This window comes from Puntigrus tetrazona, chromosome 22 (genome assembly GCF_018831695.1).
Source record: "Puntigrus tetrazona isolate hp1 chromosome 22, ASM1883169v1, whole genome shotgun sequence".
NCBI lineage: Eukaryota > Metazoa > Chordata > Actinopteri > Cypriniformes > Cyprinidae > Puntigrus > Puntigrus tetrazona.
The window spans coordinates 12,852,260-12,876,003 of NC_056720.1; the positions used below are offsets into that span (position 1 = coordinate 12,852,260).

A 23,744-nucleotide genomic window follows, 5' to 3' on the forward strand; every position below is an offset into this window, starting at 1 on the left:
GCAACGTTAGGGTGTCGCGCGCTTTGGCTTATTTAATTGTTAAAATTTGTAAATACTCAAAATAGTTATTCGCAATATGTGATGCAATTGACCATCTTTTTTGCATTTGCGCCATTTCGCAAGTTCAGTCACATGATTCGGAGATGTTTCGCAATCGACGCAGTCATTGCGTCAACGCGTACCGCACGTCACCGGAAGTAGACAGCGGCGGCTGCGGGACGGTATTTTGAACAACATTAGCCGCTGCTGCAGAACATTTCATGAGAAACTCGCTGTTTTGCGACATTAAATTATCTGTTTTAAAGACATATACTAAAGTGCGTTATGCTAACAGTCTGTGCCGAAGTTGTTATGGAATAAGTCGTCGTACAAATACGTTAACCGATATTATTACGCTCGAATACTAGCAGATTGAAACGTAAACAAAGGTGAACGTTTTCTATAAAATGCGTTTCAAGAGATTAGCGTGTAGCTTCGCGCATGTTTCCGCAATATTAAATACAAGTGATCTATAAATATGGATCCGTATAAGAACCGACACATGCGATAGATCATGTGTGTGATTGGCTCATCATGGACGACTCAGACCAGGACTTCACCGAGCTCTGCTCTCGTCTCCTTAAAAGAGTGAAGAAGAGAGGAGCAGGAGGATCTGGAGATGAAAAGAGATCGGCGACCAAGGATGAGCAGCCATCCTCCCCCTCTTCTAGAAGAAACCCACCCAAGAGGAGAAAGAAGACCGATAGGACTGAAGTGAAGAGTGGGATCAACGGCAGGACTCAAGCTGCAGGGTCCGGCGGTGTTTCTCAGCCCGTGCCTGAAGTGCCTGGCACAGGGAAAGTCAAAGACGCGGTGATCCGGAGAATGCAGCGGTTTAAGAGAGCCGGTCCGGAGAGACTCCTGCACGCAGAGACCGAGCGGCCCACGACCTCGGAGTCTGATGGAAAGCACCTCGCTGCTGGGATCCAGCTCACAGGTGTGCTGTCAACACAGTCCCTCAGCTTCAGGAAAACTCACCGTTTATAATGTGCAGTTCATTTAGTAGTAAAAACACTCACCCTCACTACATTCCAAACACATAGTGTCTTTCTGTTCAACACAAAAGAAGGTGATTTGAAGAATAGTTGAAGGTAGACAGTGAATTATATTTATTTATTATTATTATTATTATTATTATTATTATAGATGAATAGATTTTTTTTTCTCCATACATCAATTGCAATTGTCAATGCATTATTAAAAATTTATATTAAATTCTTTAAAAGAAAGATCCATCTTTTTGGGTAAACTATTAGTCGAAGTCAGAGTTAGTTAATTACCAGATAATTTTCTTGTTATACAACCATTAGCAATATTTTTTGTTTATTTTTGGTTTGGTTAGGGTAGTAGTGTATTCTTTTTTTTTTTTTTTTTTTTTCAAACTTTTAATGGCTCCACCAAAAAATGTATTCTAATTAATACTGTAAAGAAAATGTTGTAATGACCTGTACGATTCTGTATAAATTGAGAGTTTAAAAAAAAGATGATGAATGCTGTATTTCTCACACAGAAAAAAATATTAGACAGCTAAAACTAATTTCACATGTATGTGTGTTGGTGTGTGTTCTACAGAAGATGTAAGCAGCGACGAGGCCCTGGCTCTTCAGCTTCAGCAGGAGTTGGATCGTGAGGCTCAGTCCACTGGAGACGTGGAAGACGAAGGACTGTTCTTCTGCCAGCTCTGCCAGAAAGATCTGTCAGCCATGAGCCCTCCGCTGCGCACTCAGCACATCAACAGGTGCTCTATCGCCACCGCATTATGAGATACGGCTCACCTTCCACGCACGAGATCGGTTTCGCTTTTGACGTCTTGACTTTTTGACCCGTTCTCCTGCTTTGTAGATGTTTAGATGCAAGCGAGAGCAGTGCTCCTTCAGCGTCCCATCATCCCCAACCCAGACCACGGGTCCCAGAGTGTCCCATTTGTGGAAAGAGTTTTAAATCAGAAAAAAGCCGGTCTGTCCACCTGAAGCGTTGTTCGACTGATATGGGGGTGAAACCAAATGACCTTCTCCAGGCTCTGAGGAGGCAAGCTGCTGAGACAGCAAGCGACAGCACAACTGACCAATCGTAAGTCCGTTTATATATAAATCTGTATGCGTGTAAGTGTACTATATATTTAGATATTTACATACATTCTACATGTAGCAGACGAGTGATTAATCATTTAACAGCACAAATTTTTATCTTTGGCCTTTTATTACTGTTTAAAAAAACATTTAATTCAATGTAAATTTTTGGAAAGTATATATACAGCACAGTACTTTTTTGCACCTTATTAATTATCAAAAAAATGATATATTTTCAAGTAAAATATCTGTAAATGCATTACAGCAAAAATGTGCTTAACTGTGAAGAAAACATGGTTTAAAATGCAAATTAAAAATAATCACTGGTTATTTTTGGATGCTCAACCAAAACGGGCGCCTGTAGATTATTTAGTTTTATATGATCCTTCTCTCCTCAGGCAGCAGCTAGGTAGCGCTACGATAGCTAAGAGGGATGGCATGGCTGCAAAAAAGAGAACCAGGAGGAAAGCCCAGAAGTTGGACGAGGACACAATGGTGGCGCTGGCTCTGTCTCGTTCTTTACTCGAGCAGGAAGTGGAACAGGAGCGAGAGATGCTGGCTCAGGTCTCCAGTCCTCCTGCGACGGTGGCTCCTGCCTTACAGTGGAAACCTGGAGCAGGTAAACTCACCTTTTCTAGTTAAACACGTGCAGTGCAGTGAAACTGCACTGGTTGTTATTATTATTATTATTATTCCTGCTCTCTTTCAGGTAAGGGTCGTGGGAAGAGAAGGAAGGGAGCGTCTCCTGTCCACCCACCACTTCTCCTCATCCAGGACCCTCAGGCAGCACTGAACCGTCTGCAGGAGCGGGTTTCGTCTCTCTTGCTTCGTTCCAGACCCCCCTCTCCTCCAACACCAACCTTATCCCCCACCACGCTTTCTCTTCATCCTCACACCCCGCTCTGGGACAGAAGTGCTCTTCGTGGAGGAGGGCCAGATGAAATGTCAGAGTTTTACACTTCAGAACTGAGCAACTTCATACAGCCATGGGTTGCACCGGAGGTGAGAGTAAAAACTGGATTTTAATAAAAACTAGTACTGTCAAACAATTAATTGCATCCAAAATAAACTTTTTTGTTTACATAGTGTATATTTATTATGTATGTGTAAATACAAACACACACATTGATGTTTGTATATTAAGTATATTTATATATAATGTAAAATATGATTATATAAATATAGAAATCCATATACATGTGAATATTTTCTAAATATATACTGAATGTGTGTGTTTTATATATACATAATAAATGCAGTATACACTCATGTATCATGCAAACAAAAACTTTGGATTGGATTAATTGTTTGACAGCACTAATAAAAACATCAAACTACATTGCTGCATTTTATAAGTAGTACGGATCAGTTCAAAAATAAGTAAATAAATGTAAATGTAAATATGTAAATACCAAAAAGGTGGCATTTTGTAATTTGCCATTAAAGTGTATTTTTTAAATATACATCTATTATAGATCGGTGGCTTCACTGTATAATTTGTAATGCAATAATAGTTTTTAAAGTATCCATGACAATTATAAATTAATGTTTTTTTACTGATATATTTTTGGGGATTTTCCTAATAAATTCTCTTTGTGCTGTCGTGAACATTTCAGAGAGTGTCATTCTAACGGAAATCTAAATTATTAGTTTAAAATATGTATTAACTGTAAATTGGATTTTATTAAAACCAAATTAACATTACTACATAATATAAAATAGTGCAAAACCGTAAGAGATTAGTTAAAAATTCCTGAAAGATTCCTTTAATAACAGTTTTTGATCACTGGTTTAACATGTTCACCGAAAGCTGATTAATGGCCGTTGTGATCAAATTTTACCTTGAACAGAATTCTGGCAGCGTTACAAGATTTGGGGCACAACTCCTACAACTAACATGAAACTACCTTTGTTTTTGCCGCCCCTAACAAACAAACTCTTCTTAACAGTCATCATTTCAGCCCTGCGTGTAATGCAGCTAATTCTGTAACCCAGATATTAAAGATGCTGATGCTCAATCTACATTTAACATTATTGCTTCAGAGAGAAAAGGTCAAGACTCTTGAAGTAACTCCAGTCAAGAAATGTCTAGCTGAGGCTGATCCAGTCCAGGAAAAGCTTTCAGATCAAAGTCCGGCACAACACCAGGCTACCCGTCCCTTCACCCCCTGTTCGGGTACACCAGGCCCCCAGGCTCTGCAGGACCTGATGGAGCTCGCAGAGGAAGGCATGACCCTCACCCAGTATAGATACACTGCGTACACCGCCGCAGGGGACAAGTCAGGTAATATTGATATTCTGTCACAAGAAGACGTCAGTTTTTTATTATCAGGCTCACACTGTCCCATGTTCTTTAGTTAAAGACAATGCAGTGAATGAACTTCCTTCAAGTGGCTTTGTTCCAGAGACAAAAGACAAGACGCGCAAGAAAACCCCAGTAAGAATTTCCTTTAGTTGTGATTGGGATATGAATAAACTGCAATGAATAGATGTTTCTTAAATTTTTGTGTTTTCAGGCGTGTGCTTCAAAGTTAGCGTCAGATCTGAGCAGCATGGTGAACAACCCTCAGCTCAGCGATGTGCAGTTACAGGTGGACAGTGGGGACGTTTTCTTCACACACTCGTTTATGCTGTACACACGATGCCCTCTGCTGGCCAACATGGTGAACGCATCTATATCTCCGATGCCGCAAGCAGAATCTAACAATCAAGAATCAAGTGCAGAGGAATAACCAAGCTGTTACCATATGTTTGTAGGTCCATGACTCAGGTTTTGGTGTTCAGGAGGAGGGTATGCCTGTTTCTCAGAGGGTGCTGTTGGGTAATGTTGTTGGGGAGGCAGTACTGGCATTCCTGCAGTATCTTTACACAGCCCACTGTCCTCTGACAAACACACTGCTACCCCACATACAGGAGCTTGCAAACAGGTCAGAATCTTATGATGAGGTTCAAATATCAAAATTATTTCCCAATAGGGGTGTTAACGGTACACAGAAATATTGTCTGCTTTGATTTAGCCACTGCATGAGTGGAATTGTAGTTTTAAAGTGAAATAAGCATTAATGAAGATTTCATGGTTCTTTGATTAGTGGTAAGTCTTCATCTCCAATCTCCACCTGTTTTCAAAACGACGAGTTAATACACAGAGACGTAGATCACTGACATGCTGACGGGATGTCAAAACTGCTATACATACCGAACTCTCATGTTTGTGTACCATTACACCCCTATTTCCCAACCCTACTAGATTTAAATTTGTGTTATATTTCAGGTTTGGTTTGGCTGAGCTGCAGCAGCAGTGTGAAGAATATTCTGCAAGTGTGGAGGAAAACCCAAGAGAGGAGTCTGAAGTGTATCCAGCACCTGAGCCTCATTTCGGGGACCAAGAAGACCAGAACTTGGCAGAAAGCAACTTCTTGGAGCTTCTCCAATCAATGTGGCAGCACGGGGACAGCGGAGAAGAGGATGATTTCAAAGAGACTGCCAGAGAAGAAAGAGACACGGAAGAGGAGCGAGAGGGGGAAGATGGAGAAAAAGAGGACCGGGTGGATGAGGAAGAGCTTGACGAGATTTATGAGTTTGCAGCAACACAAAGGAAGATGGAGACTATGTTGGAGCCTGCGACTGAGACCACCGAGGAAGAGGAGGGAGATGCAACCACATCCCTTGGAAATGAGAATAAGGGTGAGACGGAAGACAGGAATGACACAGAATCCCTCCTAGAGAAATCTGCCGGCAGTTGCCATAGTAACAAACAAGGCGTGGATGGGACAGAGGCTGCCATGGTAACAAGGCCAAAAGGAAACCTTAAAAACCCCAATTCAGAGATTGAGAGAGTTTGTTTGATTTCAAAATTAGAAGAAAACAAAGACCCGGATGCCAGTCTAGACAAGAGCTATGACCGTTTATTCTCCCAGTCTGTAGGGGAATACATAGAACCGATACAAACGCCAGCGTCCTGCTCTCAGCAGCAGCGTTACAAGCCATCGCACACTCTACAGAAAAACACACCTGCCCCGTTTCGTCCTTCATGTGTTAGTGAGGTAATCGACCTCTCCATAAGCCCTCCACCAAGCTTAGATGTGTCAGGTGAGACTAGCTTCCCCATGCCTGGAGTGTCTCCTGTCCCTCATGACGGTGAACACAAAGATAAATCTCCACTAGCAAAAGACAATTCAGTATGCCAGAAAATTGAAAACCCTGCTTCCCCTCCAGAATCTCAAAGCAAACAGGTTGAGCTCATCGTTCTTTCAGATTCTGGTGATGAAATGGATGTAGACAATGGCCACATTGCTGTTAACACTAAACATGCTCAGTCTCCTATCGAATCTCCTTTGGAACCTCTTCAGATGTCCACAAACTATGCTTGCAAAGTCACAGAGAGCAGTTTCAAAGAATCTGGATCCCAAAGCCATGCTGACAAACAGGTAGATTCTTTCAAGCAGGTGTCAACAGATAGAGAAACCAGATCTGATCGATCAGAGCACTGTAGCCCTAGGATTGCCAATGAAAGCGTGTTTGATGGCTCCGCTGAGGTTTCCTGGCTGATTCCTGCCACTCCGATGCCATCCACACGCTGTAGCTCTGCCCAGACATGCATCAGCATGCGCCGAACCCAACTCTTCCCCAAATCATTGTCTTCTTCATCCTCTTCCTCTGTCTCAGGTGGTTTGAAATCTGCTAGCCTCAATTCTTCAAGCAGCTGCATAAAAGCTGTACCCTTGACCAAATCAGATCTGAGTCCCTCTAAAAAACATTTTAGCTCTGATATGGATCACTCTCCAGGTTATAAGAGACCACTTCACCATCTAAGACTGTCTCAGGTTCCTTCTACAGATGTTTCCGATGGCTCCCACATTGAACATCCAGCCCAGGGTGTCTCCAAGCCCTCAAGTAGCACTCCTCTCCATTCAGACTCTTCCATACGATGTCAGATCCCGTTTGGCTCCCCTGTGGTCAAAGACTGTGAGGTTGGGCTCAGGGATAGTAGAGGTAATTCTAGATCCTTTGGCAGTCAGGGAAAAGTTGGCTTGCTTTCTCTACAGTTGAGTTCTCCTTTCTCTAGTAAGAAACTTGAGATGAATCAGAGCTCTCTTGAGCAGGGATGCTCCAGTCTGTCTCAGAACTCTCAAAGCTGCAGTCCTCCAGAAAGATCCAGAAAGAGTAACAATGCTGGGGTAGAGCGAATGGATTTGGGAGAGAACTCAAATCAAGGTGAAGAAGAATTGGTGGATGCTGCAGGAAACTCATTTAGTGACATGGATGAGCCTGGGAGAAGAGTAGGAGAAGAAAATCCAAATCAAGGTTTTGAGGGACTAGTGGATATTGCGGGAAACACATTCAACAATATGGATGCGACTGGAAGAGCAGAAGAAGAGAATCTAAATCAAAGTGTTGCCGAAGTGGTGAATATTGGAGGAAACTCATTTTATTGCATTGATGAGCCTCCTATAGCGTTTGATGACTCATGGGGTTTGGATGGAGGAGTTGGAAGCCAGAAGCCCCGCTTTAGTCTACGGCTTGACAGCAGCGGAGGTACAGTCAGTCCGCCAGGTCTCGAGGGTAAAGAACTAACGTCCACCTCTCCTCTTGCAACTGGAACTCGGACCAAAACTCCTGATCCAAGTCCAGGTCCATTTAATCACAGCCTACCTGATCCTGACATATGGGATGATTGGAAAGAAGAGGAGGATGTGGCTTCCCTTCCTCTTTCCCAGAGATTAACAGCTCCCTCGGCCAAGAGAGTTGCAGAACTTAAGACTCCGGGTAAGACACGTTGGTATGTTAATGATGTTTTACCAGGAACCCAGAACTGTAGGTCTGTTAATTATGCGTAGCATTTAGAAAGACATTTTTAAGAAAACCATATTAAAATCAACTTTATATTTATATTTCAACTTTATAAATCAACTTTATATTATTTATACAGTTGCTTGCAGAAAGAGGAATAAAGTACCACTGGTGCCCATAACTCCCATGCCAGGCTTTTCAGATATGGACACACCAGAGCTCAAAAACAGACTTAACAGGTGAGCATAAAAGGAATGTATTTGTGTTACAGTGTGTACAGCAAGAAACAATCTAAAACTACCTTTGCAATAACTTTCAACTAACTGGTTACAGAAGTCAGAAGACAAACACAGCCAGTTTAAAAAAAATTTATCCTGGCTCTTCCAAGCTTGGTAATGCAGGTGGATAGCCATTGTTTTGAATTTCCATAAATCAGATTTATCTGTGAGTACTAACCTATGTGCCTTTGGCGGGTTATCACTTGACCAATGACTTGCGTTATAACTTTAAAATAAGAAATATTGTTGTACGTCTGGCAGTTCTCTGTGGGCATTAAGCATTGTGTTTTCTTAATTATTCTGTAGAAGTTAAAATATTTAGCACTTAATATACATACATATGTTATAATTGGTGCTGTCAAATAGAGACGATCCTGAAAGTTTCTCATTACATTAACATATATATGTATGTATTACGTATATATATGCACACCTGCATGAATATGATTAAATATATTTGTATTTATAGAATGTATATGAATATAAACATTATTTTCAAAATTTATATTATGTGTATCTTAATTTGGTCTAAAGTTTAAGCATTCATAATATTCAATATGCATAGCATGCAAGTGAGAATCAAACCAGATCTGTCCGTTTAACAAGGCTAAAGAAACGCATTCAGTAACACAGAGCTGCAAAATTGTTTGTTTTTTGTCCAGGTTCGGCGTGCGTCCGCTGCCCAAGAAGCAGATGGTTCTGAAGCTGAAAGAGATCCATCAATACACCCACCAGCTGCAGAGCTCTGAGTCAGAGGAGGAGACCTCAGGACCCAAACGCCCCCCGATCGCCTCTAGCTCCCAGCCTGCTCCGCTCTCCTTCAAGCAGCCCGCAGCACCCCCTGCTGTCTCGCCCCTGAAACTGCCGAGCGAAGAAGAGGAGCTTTTATCAGCCTCGCAGAACTCAAATACATCCTCCACTGCGGAGTCTGACAGGTACAGCTCCTACGCGGCTGCATACATCTTTAATGCTACAAGGAAACTTTCAACCCATTTCTTCGCCCCAGGTCGAACCCGGAGCAGCTGTGTGTGTCCGAGGACGACGACTCGGACGGCGAGGGCTTCACGGCGTCTCAGGCTGTTGTGCGTGAGAAGGACAAACTCCTTGCGGTTCGTCAGTTCATCCTGTCCGAGCCCGAGCTGTACGCTCGAGTGCTGCAGTACCAGCCTCTGTCGCTGGCCGAGCTGCGCTCCAGATTGAAAGCGGCGGGAATCAGGTTAGGTGCTGCTAAACTACTAGACTTCCTGGACTCTCAGTGCATTACTTTCAGTACGGCCAAACAGGGCCAGAATGCGTCTTCCCGCAGGAAACGGCGCGTGAAAACGACAACCGGCGGCGGCGCAGCCGGACGAGGAAGGAAGAAAGCAGCTAAGCCCAGTGGAGGAGCCGCATGAGGGCAGAAATAAAATAATGTATTAAAACTACATGATTTTGAGAAGAATGGTTTTCATCTTTTCAACTAAACTATTCCAGTGACAGGATTGAAAATAAAATGCATTCATGTTTGTATTTTTTATATCAGTTTGACATAATTTTTTTGTACAATGTTTGAAATGAAAATATTTTTTAATGAATTTAATTTAACATCTGGATAATGTTATTAAAAGACATTTCTTATTGTAAGTGTCACATGTTTGTTTACAAGAATAGGCTGATTTGAAGCTGTTTGATATTTTATTTTTTTGAGCCTCTCAAAACAAACAAAAAGTTACGAAAACGGTAACTAAATTTGTAGTCAAAATAATTTTTCATGAAAAAAATTAAGATAAAAAAACAATTTTTCACACGTTATGGAAGCCCATCTGCCACTGAAAAATGAAAAGGCTATTGCTACTTTTTTCTCAGTGTTTCATGATACAAACTTTTTTTGCTTATAATTGTGAGATTTAAAGACAGTTGTGCGATGTAAAGTTACAATTTGAACTTTTATTTCTCAGAATTGAGCGTTTATGTTTTGCAGTTCAGACATTTTCCTCAAAACTATAAAATTTTAAAGTCCAGTTTCTACACTCAGAATTGTGACTTGATATCACAATTTTAGCTTCTGTAACTCGCAGGTTATTTCTGAGAATTGCAAGTTTACGTATGAAATGGAAGCTTGTTTCTGCCACTCAAAAAATAATTTAGACTTTCTCACAGTTGACTTTCTCAGAATTATTGCAATTAGTTTAATCATTTAGTGGCACAACAGGCTTCCATACCACACATCTAACATTAGCTTGTAATGATATATATATATGCATGTATGCCATTTTTTTAAATTGTAATCACAATAAGATTTGTATTACTTAAAAAATTTGAATCAGAATGACATTAAAAAAAAAAACGAATACCTGTGCACCCAATGATATGAAAATGTGACCAACACTGAACAAAATCACAAACCAAAGATGTCTTGGAAAAATTTTTACTGGACTTTTTTGTTGTTTGTTTTATAACATCACTTTTTTTTTTGCAAAGATCTGCCGAGAAAAACAGACATCTCACGTTCTAACAAAGAAAGAGAAGCAGAAGAAAAATCTCCGATCATCTTCCGTGTGCATGAGAGAGAGAGTCTGGCTCCGGCTGGGCCAACAGTTTCTCAGAAGGGCTGAATTCATACAGTGTCTCTCTCTCGTGATCACCCGAGCTCCTCGGGAGAGTCGGGCTGCACTGCCTCAGTCTGGACCGCTCAGCCACATCTCCTCACGCCCCATCATGCACCTGTCATGACAGGTTGGCAATGTTGGCCAGGAAACGCTGGGCCCACCACTCCTCCAGATCAATAGGCACAAAATCTGAAAAGCAGACACTTGGGTGAGTTCTCGGAGATCGTATCGTATTTGAATTAAAACAACGGCATGCAAAATATATAGCCTTTTTTATTTTTCTTTTGTAGTGTGGAAGCAGCTTTATCCTATTGTGCTCCAGAAACACATTAATACATGTTTGGAATGGCATGAGGGTGAGTAAATGATGATTTTTTATTTATGTATCTTAAAGAGGCCTTCAAAATGGAGGCATTAGGTCTCTACGGCGCTTAAAGAAGGTAAACAGGACAGAAGTCCCCCAGACTGACTCTTCATGCCGGGATTGGGGCTTCTCTCCGCGTACTGCACCGGGCCTTTCCCGCTCTCCGGCTGGGATCCCTCTCCGAGCTTCTGTTCCACTTCCTGCCAAGCTGCAATCACAAGATACTTTATCATTGCAAAATCACATATACACAGTAAAAAATACGTAATATACATTTAACTAGTGCATTGCGTTTTGCTAAAATAGTTTGGCAGCTATATCACGGTTTCTGAGGGTCTGGAACGTCTTCATTTAATCTTCCACGAATGGGGGCCTTAAAAAGGACTTTAATCATAGCATCGAGTCTAAAACTCAAAAGTCATTGTATAAAATGGTGCATGCAAAAACAAAGCTTCCACTTTATTTTTTAAATATCTACACATCGTTGAATCGAGCTACATTTACTAGAGGAGCAAAATGAAGATGGCTTAAGTCTTGTTTTCTGAAAAGATTTGGATAACATTGTGCATTTGTGCTAAAATCATCCGTCAGTGGACTACGAACCCTTTAAATTACGTTGCTGGGCAGATATTTTAAAATCTGTATGAAGCTGTATTTTAAACTTTAAAGTGTGCTTTCTAGACATTTACATTCAGATTGGTTTCGTTTGTTCCTTAAATTTCTCTTCAACTCGTTTTAAAAGGCTCTCCTAAAAGTCTCGCGTATACGTTTATAATCTGCTGAAACTCTTTATATATTGCTCGTGTAGATTAAAATTTGCAAGTCACGGTGACGGCTTATTTGTTAGTGAATCATTCATTTGAGTTGATTCTTTCAAATCAGTGGCTTATTTGTGAACAAGTCTGTATCCGAATGTCTTTTGCAATCCTTCATTCGGTAAAAAATTAACAGAGGCGCACAAACTTGTTTATTCCCGATTGGCGTCGCGTCGTAAAATACCACTTGTGAAAACCCTACAAATGCGGTGTATCTCAAACAAAAGAACAGCTTAGATGATCTCCTCATTGGCAGCTTGGCAGAAGTGAAAACATTAGACACCTTTTTACCAATTGGTTGCTCCCTAGACACTCCCTAAACCGGTTATGAGGTTTTACCGGATGGGGCAGCTCTCTTCCATCGACTCTAAAGCGGTTTTAGGAAACATTAAGCCTCGGTTGACTAGCCTGTCATTGTACAAAAGAGCATAAAACTGCCCTTGAGGGCCATTGCATCAGCCTTCCCAGAGGTGGAGCCTGGCCTTCACAAAAACACCCTCCTCCTGAAGATAAGAATTGGACTTATTCGCACAAACTCTGGTGAACGTACCTCCCCAAGCACATTTAAGAGAGTCCCTAGTCGTTCACAACTTTAGTTTGCACATGATTAAACTCTCGGACGTTAATAAAGAATGCAAAGAGCTGCAAAGTTCGCGCAAAGGCAAGTTACTTGAGAGCCTTGAATCCAGTTGGTCGCTCTTCAGAGTTCATTAAGGTCAAGGCAGCTACTTGCCCCAAGGTCTTAATGGTGAAGGACAAAACAATATTTGGCGTTCTGGAAAATGAACTCACCCTCATAAACAAACCGAACATTTTCCTCGTGTGCTGGGGTGAATCCCTCAGTAGTATTTTCGACTTTTGGAGAGGTCGATCTGTGGAACCGCTTCCCGTTCAGCTGGTGAAATACAATCTTAGGCGCAGGGGATCTACAAACAAACAAGTTTTTGATTCATTTTTAATATATTTAATAATACTTTCTCTCAGATGCATAGTTTTATTTAAATACAGGAATTGTATATTCATTAAAAAAAAAAATAACATGCGTAACGTGGAAAAGGAGTGCGTATACAAACATTCGAACGACTAAACGCGCATTTTTAAGTGAACTGTTCCTTTAATTCCAAATAACGTTACTTCCTCCTTTAAGCCACGTCGTTTCTATAGTAACCGAGACGCGTTATGAAACGCGTTTGTTTATCGTATCCTAATGACAAGCCATTAAAAAAAATCATCAAACAAATGCGCGAATTACAGACACGAACGCTAAGCCTGTCGTAAAATGTTCCGCGACACGTTCTCCAGCCTAGAAAGCAGCGCGACGTCCTTGTGAGAGTATATAAGGGGGGTGTAACAAGCATGTCGTTCGCGTTATAATATAACCCCAACATATATATATCACTTACTAACCTACGTGTGCAGGAATAAACACGAACGCAATCGCTACACGATCTTCAAACACGCCGACGGTCCACGCGCTCTCGCGCACGCGCTACGCTTGCAAGGTCACACGGCGCAAGAAAACGCGACTTGGGCAGAAAGCGTAAAAACGGGGACGTCCCGGTTTACAAACGAGGCCAGATTGTTCGCCACGCACGCTAAGCTTATAAACGAGACGGGGGACGTTTTTAAAGGCGCAGTTTGAAAAAAAAATTAAGTTTCCCCTCAGCGACCGAACTCGCGTGAAGAGATCGATTCGAGCTCGGGCGCTACGTACAAGTTAAACGCTATTATCACTTACTCCGGTAGAAGCCAGTGGCTTTGCTTCTTTTTCAGGTCGTTCGCTTTGCTCTCAATCTGTTGCGTAGGGCCTGCAAGAAACAAAATCTGTTAATACGTAACGCCAATGACCACATTAAATAGACGCACGTGCTTGTTCCGAAACGTCTAACGTCGCTATAATAGCGCTGACATAAACGACGCCCACGGTGACCCGGTACGTATGCGCGCCGGTTAAATCGTACCTGTTCTCCGTTGTGTAACAAGTTTGCTGGGACCTCTGGTTATTGTGTACATCATGTGAGAGACGGTTTCTGAGGAACCCCTGCGGCACGGTGGATCCACGCGAGGTCTACGGATCGGTCCGCGCGAGTGTCACGGCTATATGCGCGCCAGAGAACGTGACTCGACCGGAGCTCTCCTGACGCAGCCACCGTGGAAACGAGCGGAAATCTGCCGTGCAGACGCTTGCAGCAGCCGGGGGGGGACTTAAGCGCCGTATGTCTGCTCGCGGCGAGCGCGCGTAAGGTCAGTCAAGGTTAAGAGCGTTTATTGCCCTGATTACGCGTCGGGGGCGATCCGCGGAGAGGCCGGCGCGCTGGGAAACTTTCCGTGCTCTGGTTCGGTCTGGACCGCTACTGTAAATTCGGACGTTCGGGTCGTGACGTCACGGCACGCCCCCACGACGCACACCCGGGGTCACCTTTCACCCAGTCACCCCGTGGACACCGTCACACCGGCTCGGTGTGTGTACCGTCTAAACACGGGTTTCATCACACCGCCGAACGCGACGAACGGCCGCCGTCGGGCTGCGCAAAATAGTGCGCCCGGCTTATTTTCAGGCGCTAAGTCACTAAAGAGGGCTGCTTTGTAAAAGTCGCGTCGGATCAAAGCGTCTAATCGACGAACGAACGTAAATGACGTCGTGATGCCGCGATTGCGTCATCATACGATCTTGCCGACTGCTTTCGTTTGAAGGTAGTTAAAACTGCTAGCTAAATCATAATGGCAAATTCGCTATAAAAAGATGAATACGTATCGGTAGGCAAACGAGAATTTAAAAAAGGTTTGTCCAAAAAGTTGCTATACATGTCCCTAAACATTTGAAAGTGTAAAAAGGTTTTCCTAAATCTAGCAACACAATTGACAGCGTGATCTCCGGCGGCCGTTTTATTAAACAACTTAGCTTATTTCAGTTAGTCTGAACAAAATCAATGAACGGCGAGTCGAATTTTTATAAACTCGTTTTGTGAAACATGCCCCAAATACTCAAATATCGACAAGAGAGTTAGTAAAACTAAAAAAAAAAATCTATATAATTGCATATAAAATATAAACAGCCTGATTTTGTGCGCTTCGCGAACCACGTGAGAACCACGCGCTCTTGTGTAAAATCTAAACATCTGTTTCTACGTGTCCGCAAACATCAAACCGGTTAAAGCGTACAGTAAGAGGAGAGCGCTTTAAAAGACCGCGGGGTTGCGTAAATGTGCGCGCAGCTGCGACGCGCTTCACGCGCCGCGTGGGGAACCGGTCAGGCTTTACTTGGTGCACATTAACCGTTTGTGTGGGTCAAAGCATGCGGCTAATCTCGCTAATCTGCGACGCAGGTACTTAAGTTACACCTTTCACACTTTAAACTAATATGATTAAATTTAACAGAGAGAGAGAGAGAGAGAGAGAGAGAGAGAGAGAGAGAGAGAGAGAGAGAGAGAGAGACGTCTGAGGCGATTGTTACACAACAACCCTCGAAATGCAAGTACTTGGACAAAATGGCTGTTAATTAAGAATTTAATCGTTTTAAGTATCACCACGAGTGAAAACAGAAACATGCCGCTTTTTGAAGTAATCCTGAATTAGTATTTATGTATTCAACATAAGGTTGGTGTTTTGATAGCTGCCTGAGACCTTACCTCAGATCAAGACCTATTGCTATATATAAATACATTTGCCTCCTCTTAAAGTAGGTATGACTACAAAATGTTGTTTTACATTTAACCTGTTCATCAGCCGTCAATATCACACTTTTAAACATGATATGAATCCAAATGGAATAAACAACCTAAATGAGAGAAAAGCCGTACATTAGCCTAAATAGTTTGCAGCTAAGCCATTTTTCCCAGTGCTGTTTCTACACGAGTAGCAGTAAAAAAAAAAGCAGGTTCACCAAATAAATTCTCGTTATGTTCCTCTAAAAAACGTCCTCCTATGAATAACGCCACTGAAATGGAAATAAAATCATGACGTAATATCTATATTGTCGTATTGGCTCACCTGAGTGGGTGTGTACAGTACATTTGAACACTGGTATTTACATCTCCCGTATTATTATTATTATTATAAATTTCACACAACGGGAGCACTCTGTTACCCTGTATATTTCAAGTCTCTACAGCATGCTGTCTAAGTCAGAGCGATTCATTACGGATACATACTTCAGTGTTTTGAGTCTGAGTGGAACGGTTTAGAAGCTGGACTTATACAAGGCCTAAACTAGTGACTGTACAATGCGGTGTTTCAGTAGTGAGGGTCACAGTCCTCTACGAGACTGTCGGTGATGTAGTTGATCTTCAGAAACTGCTGGTAGTACTGCTTCTCCGCGGCCGTGTTCACCGTCCAGCCCACCACCTCTACACCTCGGGCGGCCCAGTACTGCACATAGTCCCTAGGGAAAAGAGCGAGCGTGTTAGAGCGCAGTATACACTCCTATACTTCAGATGGCGCTGATGTTCAGCTTTGAATGTCCTTGCACTAATACAGATACTTGCTCTCAACTTTTTTCTTTTTTTTTTTTTCCTACAAAAATGCATTTATTGTATAGAGTGCCGCAGGAACGAGTAGTGAAACACTTTTAGCAATTCCCGATTTATTGTCCTGAAGTCATTTTTATTTTTTTGGGGAGGGGTTTAATTAAATGGCAAAATGCAAACTCGAGAAAATTTCGCGTTTTATCCTACGACATAAACATCAGTAAAACCCCGCTTATCAATTTTTTTTAAAGCTTTTTGTTAAAAGGCAATTGCTAAAATGGCTAAATGGGCCTGCAGAGGTTGTCAAGGACGTTAAATGTCATCAGAGCGCATGGTGGTGACGCTGAAGTCATGTGACCGTGGTGTAGTTGGTTCATAGCGTACATTTAGCTTTTTACTTCTGGCAAATGTAAATAGGCTTCACAATCAAGAAAAGCTGTTTCTTTTTGTAAAGATAATGAACACTGTAAACATTAAGAACAAAACGTGTAAGTATCATTAACTTTTGTTGGCCACTGAGCGCATTTTCTGCAATGGTACAAAAGCCAATGGACAAATCCTACTGCCTTTTTGTCCCGAGAACCAGGCGATTTCCTTAGTTTCTTAGTTTTGGGGTTGGCCTACAAAATGATGCAATTCCTGTAGCACTCTATTGAAATAACGTTTGACAAAATCTAACCAATGAGCACCGTTAAGATGATAACACCAGGAATAACACCACATTAGAATGTGTTCACACTGAAAATTTAAAGAAGGACAAATTTTGGACATTGTAGCACAGTGGGAGGGGCTATCAAACCCTGATTATGAATGACAAAACCTTATTAAATTGAAAGACTGCAAGGGTGAGTACATGGTACATAAGTATATAATGTGTAAGAGCGTAGTGTATAGTGCGTCATTTGGGAAATAATCTAAGGTGTTGAGATGTTGTGGCTGGTTCCCAGGACGTTGCTATGCTGTTACTGGTGTTCTGGGTGGTTTTCAGAGTGTTGCTGTGGGATATCAAGCTTGTCTTTGTTATTTTGAGTACGAGAAATGGCTCGGGCTCCTCCTTCAGCGAAGTCTATGGATGTTTTCGATCTCTTTAATTACCCGCCAGGCAAATACCTATATTTAAGACGGGTTTTAATCCACAAGACGTGAAACGAGATGTGTTAAAAAAAAGTATAATGAAGGTTAATGTGCACTGTTGTTCTCCAAGCACTCCATATGACACGCTAATCCTAAATATATACAGTAATATGATACATGGAACCAATGAACTCCCATCTGTAGCATTTAAGAGATGACTAAGAGAACCAAAGTGTTACAGGGGTAGTTCACCCAGAAATGAAACTTTGGATATTGTTTTGGTACATTTCTGGTTCTTAATCGGATTAAATCGAAAACATCTTAAGATGAACCAAAATCTTATTCTTTTGGAACAACATGAGGGTGAGTGATTAATGACACAATTTTCATTTTTGGGTAAACTCTCTCTTTAAGGGCCGTTGACAACGCATCTTTGCATCTAAAAATCTCAAAATGCAGTTAGAATGATTTTTTTTTTTAAATCCAAGCGCAGAATTCATCCTCCAGCATGTCAGCATCAAAACATTTGCCATGCCAACCTACTACTGTAAACAAAAGCTTCCAGGGTCTTCTTGACTGATCCGCGTTTTTTGAATTGACGAGCCGTGCTACATGTAAAATGTACATTTTATTTGAAGTCTTAAAACAATTAAAACGTATTGCATTGGGTGGAAAAAAACATCTTCTGTGTGAGCAGTAGGGCTGTGTAACAGTGGTCAAGGATAATAGTCAGTGCTTAAACAACCACACAGTGGTCACTTTTAATACAAGTCCCCATTTCTGTACCTGACAGACGTGCACAATTTATTTTAGGATCTGTGGTAGGTGTGTTAAACACCTTACAGTAACGCAACGCACATAATGACCTGGCCTCACAACGATAATCTACAAATAGCAATAATGACATGTTGACTCACGGCGAGATGAAGTTCTTCTGCACCAGGAAGGCGGAGACTCCACACAGGTTCCACAGCAGATGGTGATGGGCCCAGTCCAGGAGCACATCCAACACCTGCATCCAGTGGTGTTTCCACGCCGATGAGAACCGTGGCGTCCCATCTCCGAACCGACTCAGACTCCACGGCCGATGGGTCAGTGCGGTCAGCACATTAGGATCCGCCTGACGCATCTGGAAAACGTCAGCCCGTGCACTTTTATATTACGAAAAAAAAAGAGGAAATTCAGATCAGAATGCAGTCGGGCTGGATCACGTTACCCTGTAGATGACTTTGGGCTCAAACGAGCAGACGATGCTTGTGTTGTAGAGCACTGGATGCTTCCGGAACAGTTCTTTCAGTGCCGCGGCTGCCTGTGGACAACAGATACACGAAAGCATTGACGTTCTGGTTTCCTTTTGCAGAAATCATTGCTAAGCAGGAACCTGTGGATCAAGACAGAAACTAGCACATGAAGCAAGTTGATGGTACCTCATCTGGATGACCTTTGACGTCAAAGTAGATGGTCAACTGGCGCTTGATGCATTCCTCTACAGCCTCCTGCAGCGTAGGGACCTTCTCGCCTCGGAAACGATCACTGCTCGCAGCCAACAAAAACAGACCACCTGCTGACTAGCTTGGTCTTGCTTATTTATATTCTATGCGTGAAGTGACTTCACTTCTTCCCGTCTGACCTGAATCTGTGTTTGGCCGATGCGTCCAGTTTGCGCATTTCGGAGAAGAGCAGCTTGCTCAACGGTCCCGACCCGTTTGTGGTCCGGTCCACGGTTTCGTCGTGCATCAGGATGGGAACCCCATCGGCGGTGAACTCCAGGTCCAGCTCCACCCCCGTGGCTCCATTCTCGCTCGCCTTCCATTGAGAAACAAGAGTCATTATAAGAGGAAGAAACCGCTGCTGAGATGCAATACCACAAAACCGAATGCAATGCTTTCGCAATCTGCGAAAGCAACAAGAGATACAAGAAATTAGCTTTTGAGGTTAAAGAACATGTGCTGGTTTTTAAACAGAAAGAAAGAAATGAAAGCAGACATTATGAGAGCAAATGGTTAGCCCTTCCAATCATTGACAGACTCAACTTAAAATTAACGTGAGAGGCAAGTTTGGAATGGCAAAAAAAATATTTTATTTGCTTGAGCACTGCCTCTTTAGCATTTCATTTCAGCTCACAGAAGTACTGCATAAAATGTAGGCCTGTATGTAAATTCAATACAATTATATAAATTATACCGTGCATGTTGTTGGCTCTATGCTCATGTATTGTAAGTCGCTTTGGGGAAAGGTGCGTCTGCTAAATAGATGTCAATTTTGTTTTTGAATCTAAATTCTATATTTACGTGTATTTGCATTGCAACACTACAATGCTTTCGGTTCATCTCGAGTCGGGCATGTTTAAAAGAAACAGTTCAATCAGCCAGCGAACCGCTGTTTTGATTCTTTAAAAACGCGTTCACTCTAACAACCGAACAGAATCATTAAAAAGATCCGACTCCAAAGAACCATTTGCTTACGAACGTTGTCAAGAGCAACGCTGCTTTTATCGCTTAATGCGAGGTCTTTAAAAATAATAACGTTCTTAAACAGCTGTATTTAGGATGCTAAATGAGTACTGTCATCACGTGGAGAAGGAAAAACGCATTTAAAGCACTAAAGCGTGTAACAGAAAGCAGGGTCACGTCGTTCACCGCCCGTATAGCAGCGATGGTGTTCTCCGGGGCGTCGTGTCCTCCGCCGCGGTGCGCCACCGCTGACGCGCCGCTCGACGACGCGGGCCGAAGCACCTGCCCGGCCCGGCTGGAGGGGGCCTGCGGGAACCGGAACATCACCAGAAAGAGGTAGAGAGAGGCCGTGAGCGCCGTGGACCAGACGGCGCTCCTGGTTCCCAGCAGAACCACGACGAAGACGACCGAGAACAGCGTGAGCTCGTCTCCTAACTGAAGCATGACGAGAAAGAGAGCCTGCAAACCCACGAGCGGTGATCAATAAACATGTAGCAACAGCGCTGTTCTGCTCGGCCTTTCAGATGATATCCGCATCGCGGGTGTCCTCAAAATATCGATTCTGGGGCGTTCAGTCTTGAGTCATTCATTGCCACACAAGTGTGTGTGTGTGTGTGTGTGCGCGCGCGCGTGTGTGTGTGTGTCACAAACCTGCTTGCATTAATGAACTGGCATGAAAATATTAATGTGACATCACGGATACATTGCGAAATTGCTTGCCTGACCAGTTAGACGGCTGACCTCAGCACAATAAACAGCATTCGCTGGTATTAATGACAGCCTAAGCAAAAGCTCGTGTACTGGCGTGAGGATAACCACTCGGGCTGCGTGACCGAACCGGAGAGCGCAAGGTCTTTAAAATATAATAACTATCTGACGATATGTCAGTTGGTGAAACTTCCCACTGTCGAACATAACTACTTGATTATGACATAAAAGTTGCTGCGTTTAAAAGCTTTTTCGTTAGGCCTAATATAAGTAAATCTAATATGTTATTCTTATTTTGGTTGATTGTTTTCCATTCCAAAACATGTTCGATTTAAGAACTTTATATTATTTCATTGCGTTAAATCTACAGACTTTTATTTTGAAGTGCGCCGCTTAACAGAATCACTGAACTGCTTTGGTGCGTTGTTGGTAAGTGCTTTCAGAATGCATATATTGTTAATAAATTTCACAAACTTTTTTCGTCCGTTTGTTTTATATTTTCTTTGTCGGTGTTATGTATTGGCTGCCTAGAGCACGAGTTGCAAATAACGTTTATTTTTGCATTGCATGACAATAAAGGGTAAGATCGAGAAAATAAAATAATAATAATATATTAAAAGACAACTAAAATGCAATATTTATTTACAATTGAAAACATTTCTATTTTATTTCTGATAATTTCTTATTTTATTGTGATAACCGTACAAGGACCTTTAGTTTGAAGTTCCGTTGACTTTTTGTATCCTGATTCACAGAAGCGCTGCGCGATGCGCTGAACTTATGTGGGGATGTAAGTGCTCTTAAAGCTTCCTAAAACGTTAGCAGTAACATTTTATTTAATTATTTTTCTATCGTGTGTGTATTTTCTTTTATTTACTACGTATCCACTACGTAGACGCCTAAACACATTAAAAGTCCTCGATCTGATTTCAGGATTGCCCTTGAAAGCCAGTAACGTTATCTACTCTAATCAAACATAAAGGATAGACGCGGCAAATGTATGTATTTTTAATCATTTTTAAGTATGCTATACACCTGCTCGTCAAAATTGTGTAAAAGCAACAAAAACTCGGATTGAAACGTGCTTAAAAACGGGTTTAAACCCCGTTGCAAATGTTTTATTTAAAGTATAATGCATTAAATGCTATAGAAATAATCAAATACCTTTAAATATGAAGTGTCTGTAAAACAGATGTTTTTTCCAAATATTTTATATTAGTTTGCAGTGCTTGTTTTGTAATGGAGAGCTTGCAAACAGAGGCGAGAAAAGCACTATGAACTGCTATTTATCCTTTCAGGCCTGGGGCCTGTTCCAGAAAACAATTTTACTGATTAAGCGAGGCTTATTTTAGATAATCAGACTTATTTCGGACCCAATTAATTGACAATACGTCAGACTGACTGAAATAAACCTGGCTTATTTGGTAATCTTGTTTTACAAAACGGGTTTCACAGACTGAGCTTAGCTTAAACCAGGATCAGGCACTAGTTCAATTAAGGCATTTTTTTATAGGCATATAAAAACGATATCGGTGCGTATCTTGAGACAAAACAAAGGCGCTGGCATATTTTAACATCACTTAGTGCTAGTTTATTTCAGTTAAAACAGCTCGGTCATTTCAGTCTGGAATTAAGGCTAAACCTTGTTTGTGAAACCGAGGGTTAGTTACGCAAAATTTCGAAACCCTTCACCCCCGCTAACCGTTACCATGGTTACTGTCTCCTCAGATGACGTCGTCAAGATTAATCCACATCTCCCGTCTTCGTCTCTACGGGTGCCGTCGCGCAGGACCGATGGTAAACTTCACAGTCGCGCGCCACGCACCGATCCAACCTGCATGCTTCTGCTCGGACCTTGCCTCGAGAAAATACAGTCCGATCTACACCTTTCCGGCTATCAAGAGCCTCCGGGCGCTTTCTAGACTCAAGCTGATGCAGACGGGCATCACTGTCATCTTACTGCCCGCGGTGTATGTCCTGTACCTGCAGGGCCAGGCCTCAGTGACCCTGCTGAGTTACTCCACAGGCATCGCCGCGTTTGCCGGCCTCATGCTCTACTCCATAAGCAGCTACGTGAGACGAGTGGTGGGCATGATGTATCTGGACTCAACGCAGACCGTCTTAAAGGTGTCTCACCTGACCTTCTGGGGTTTCAGGCGGGACGTGTACCTGCCCGTGTCGGATGTCATGACTCTGGGAGATTCGGGGGATAAAAAAGGAGAGCCGATCCTGCGTTTAAAGCGCTATAGCTGTTCTGATACAATGTACTTCTCTACCAGACTGGGACGAGTGGTGGACAAAAATGCGTTCGAGAAAGTATTCGGGAGTTTGTCGTGAGGTCGCGACGCCTCTGTTCCTTTTGTTTTTTCGCGTCATGTGACATTAGACGCTGTTTTGGAATTTAAGTGACGAATAAAGATGTTATGTTAAAGTTTTTTTTATTTCACGTGATTCGGGATAAATGTTAATAGAGAGTTTTTTGTTGGACAACCCAAAAGTCGCACGCATACATAAAAGTAGCGTAGATCCAAATTATTGGATTGCTGCGTAAAATAAGCTCAGTGGCCAATAAAAGCTATCGGTTTCTTGTGTATCTGTATTTAACCTCTGAATGGCCGCATTGTAAACAGGAAGTGTTAAAAACTGATTTAGCCGTGCCTGTGCTTTAAAGTTACCTTATTATCGTCTTAATTCAAGTGAAGAAGAGTTTTGAAAGTCTAATGGTAATCGGTGTTGAAAGCAACTAAACTTTAAACGGTTCAAACTGATTAACAGTTGCAAATATTTGTTAGAAATGTAGAAAAGTAGGCCTAATCAAACACTGAATGATAATCCTCACGAAACACGATTGCTTTATTATACCACGGTTGCACCACCGGACATGTAGAAATATACATATTTTTTTTTGCACTTTCTTTCTTACACAGTGGGGCTGTGAAAGTGGACTAGTGAATAAATGAGTGTACTTGTTTGGCATTGTGGCATTATGTAGTTCAATGTAGTCACCTGTTAGAAGCTGTCTTGTTTTAAAAATTAAATAAGGCATTTCTGGTGCATTTTATAAAATGTTATTCCACTGACCATGCGGAACACAGACGTG

General features: G+C 42.1%; 4 protein-coding genes across 11 annotated transcripts; 2 read left to right on the forward strand and 2 right to left on the reverse strand.

The window, feature by feature from the left end:
* Positions 1-181: 181 nt before the first annotated feature.
* Positions 182-10,418, forward strand: slx4 (SLX4 structure-specific endonuclease subunit homolog (S. cerevisiae)). The gene is made up of 13 exons (XM_043223166.1): positions 182-976; positions 1,612-1,777; positions 1,882-2,109; positions 2,507-2,727; positions 2,818-3,110; positions 4,152-4,392; positions 4,466-4,545; positions 4,625-4,771; positions 4,866-5,035; positions 5,380-7,874; positions 8,038-8,137; positions 8,839-9,111; positions 9,183-10,418. The coding sequence occupies exons 1-13, from the start codon at positions 574-576 to the stop codon at positions 9,568-9,570; spliced, it is 5,205 nt and encodes a 1,734-aa protein (XP_043079101.1). The 5' UTR covers positions 182-573; the 3' UTR covers positions 9,571-10,418.
* Positions 10,419-10,569: 151 nt separating this feature from the next.
* mcrip2 (MAPK regulated corepressor interacting protein 2) lies at positions 10,570-15,307 on the reverse strand. The gene is made up of 5 exons (XM_043223182.1): positions 13,905-15,307; positions 13,682-13,751; positions 12,736-12,869; positions 11,235-11,336; positions 10,570-10,953 (listed from the first exon to the last, which is right to left on the reverse strand). Exons 1-5 carry the CDS (start codon positions 13,957-13,959, stop codon positions 10,883-10,885), a joined length of 432 nt encoding a protein of 143 aa, XP_043079117.1. The 5' UTR covers positions 13,960-15,307; the 3' UTR covers positions 10,570-10,882.
* On the forward strand, positions 11,061-23,075 carry tmem186 (transmembrane protein 186). 8 transcript variants are annotated; one of them, XM_043223176.1, is made up of 5 exons: positions 20,668-20,787; positions 21,015-21,073; positions 21,400-21,434; positions 21,578-21,642; positions 22,373-23,075. In XM_043223176.1, exon 5 carries the CDS (start codon positions 22,373-22,375, stop codon positions 22,979-22,981), a length of 609 nt encoding a protein of 202 aa, XP_043079111.1. In that variant the 5' UTR covers positions 20,668-20,787; positions 21,015-21,073; positions 21,400-21,434; positions 21,578-21,642; the 3' UTR covers positions 22,982-23,075. The 8 variants fall into 8 exon arrangements, with proteins under 8 accessions (XP_043079107.1, XP_043079111.1, XP_043079115.1 ...); XM_043223180.1 differs by lacking the exon at positions 21,578-21,642; XM_043223175.1 differs by lacking the exons at positions 21,400-21,434; positions 21,578-21,642.
* gde1 (glycerophosphodiester phosphodiesterase 1) lies at positions 15,437-20,771 on the reverse strand. Its single transcript, XM_043223167.1, has 6 exons — positions 20,123-20,771; positions 19,114-19,289; positions 18,911-19,016; positions 18,700-18,792; positions 18,401-18,612; positions 15,437-16,324 (listed from the first exon to the last, which is right to left on the reverse strand). Exons 1-6 carry the CDS (start codon positions 20,378-20,380, stop codon positions 16,177-16,179), a joined length of 993 nt encoding a protein of 330 aa, XP_043079102.1. The 5' UTR covers positions 20,381-20,771; the 3' UTR covers positions 15,437-16,176.
* Positions 23,076-23,744: the final 669 nt, after the last annotated feature.

What these genes read in the sequence shown, in the direction of transcription:
- gde1 (XM_043223167.1), bottom strand. Translation starts at nt 20,380, where the DNA reads ATGCTTCAGTTAGGAGACGAGCTCACGCTGTTCTCGGTCGTCTTCGTC. An exon ending in TCGGCCAAACACAGATTCAG is followed by an intron (nt 19,017 to 19,113) that starts GTCAGACGGGAA and finishes GGCTGCGAGCAG; the next exon opens with TGATCGTTTCCGAGGCGAGA. An exon ending in AGCCCAAAGTCATCTACAGG is followed by an intron (nt 18,613 to 18,699) that starts GTAACGTGATCC and finishes GACGTTTTCCAG; the next exon opens with ATGCGTCAGGCGGATCCTAA.
- mcrip2 (XM_043223182.1), bottom strand. Translation starts at nt 13,959, where the DNA reads ATGATGTACACAATAACCAGAGGTCCCAGCAAACTTGTTACACAACGG. An exon ending in TGTTACACAACGGAGAACAG is followed by an intron (nt 13,752 to 13,904) that starts GTACGATTTAAC and finishes TGTTTCTTGCAG; the next exon opens with GCCCTACGCAACAGATTGAG. An exon ending in TGTTCGGTTTGTTTATGAGG is followed by an intron (nt 11,337 to 12,735) that starts GTGAGTTCATTT and finishes TTGTGATTGCAG; the next exon opens with CTTGGCAGGAAGTGGAACAG.
- slx4 (XM_043223166.1), top strand. Translation starts at nt 574, where the DNA reads ATGGACGACTCAGACCAGGACTTCACCGAGCTCTGCTCTCGTCTCCTT. An exon ending in CGCACTCAGCACATCAACAG is followed by an intron (nt 1,778 to 1,881) that starts GTGCTCTATCGC and finishes CCTGCTTTGTAG; the next exon opens with ATGTTTAGATGCAAGCGAGA. An exon ending in CTCAAAAACAGACTTAACAG is followed by an intron (nt 8,138 to 8,838) that starts GTGAGCATAAAA and finishes TTTTTTGTCCAG; the next exon opens with GTTCGGCGTGCGTCCGCTGC.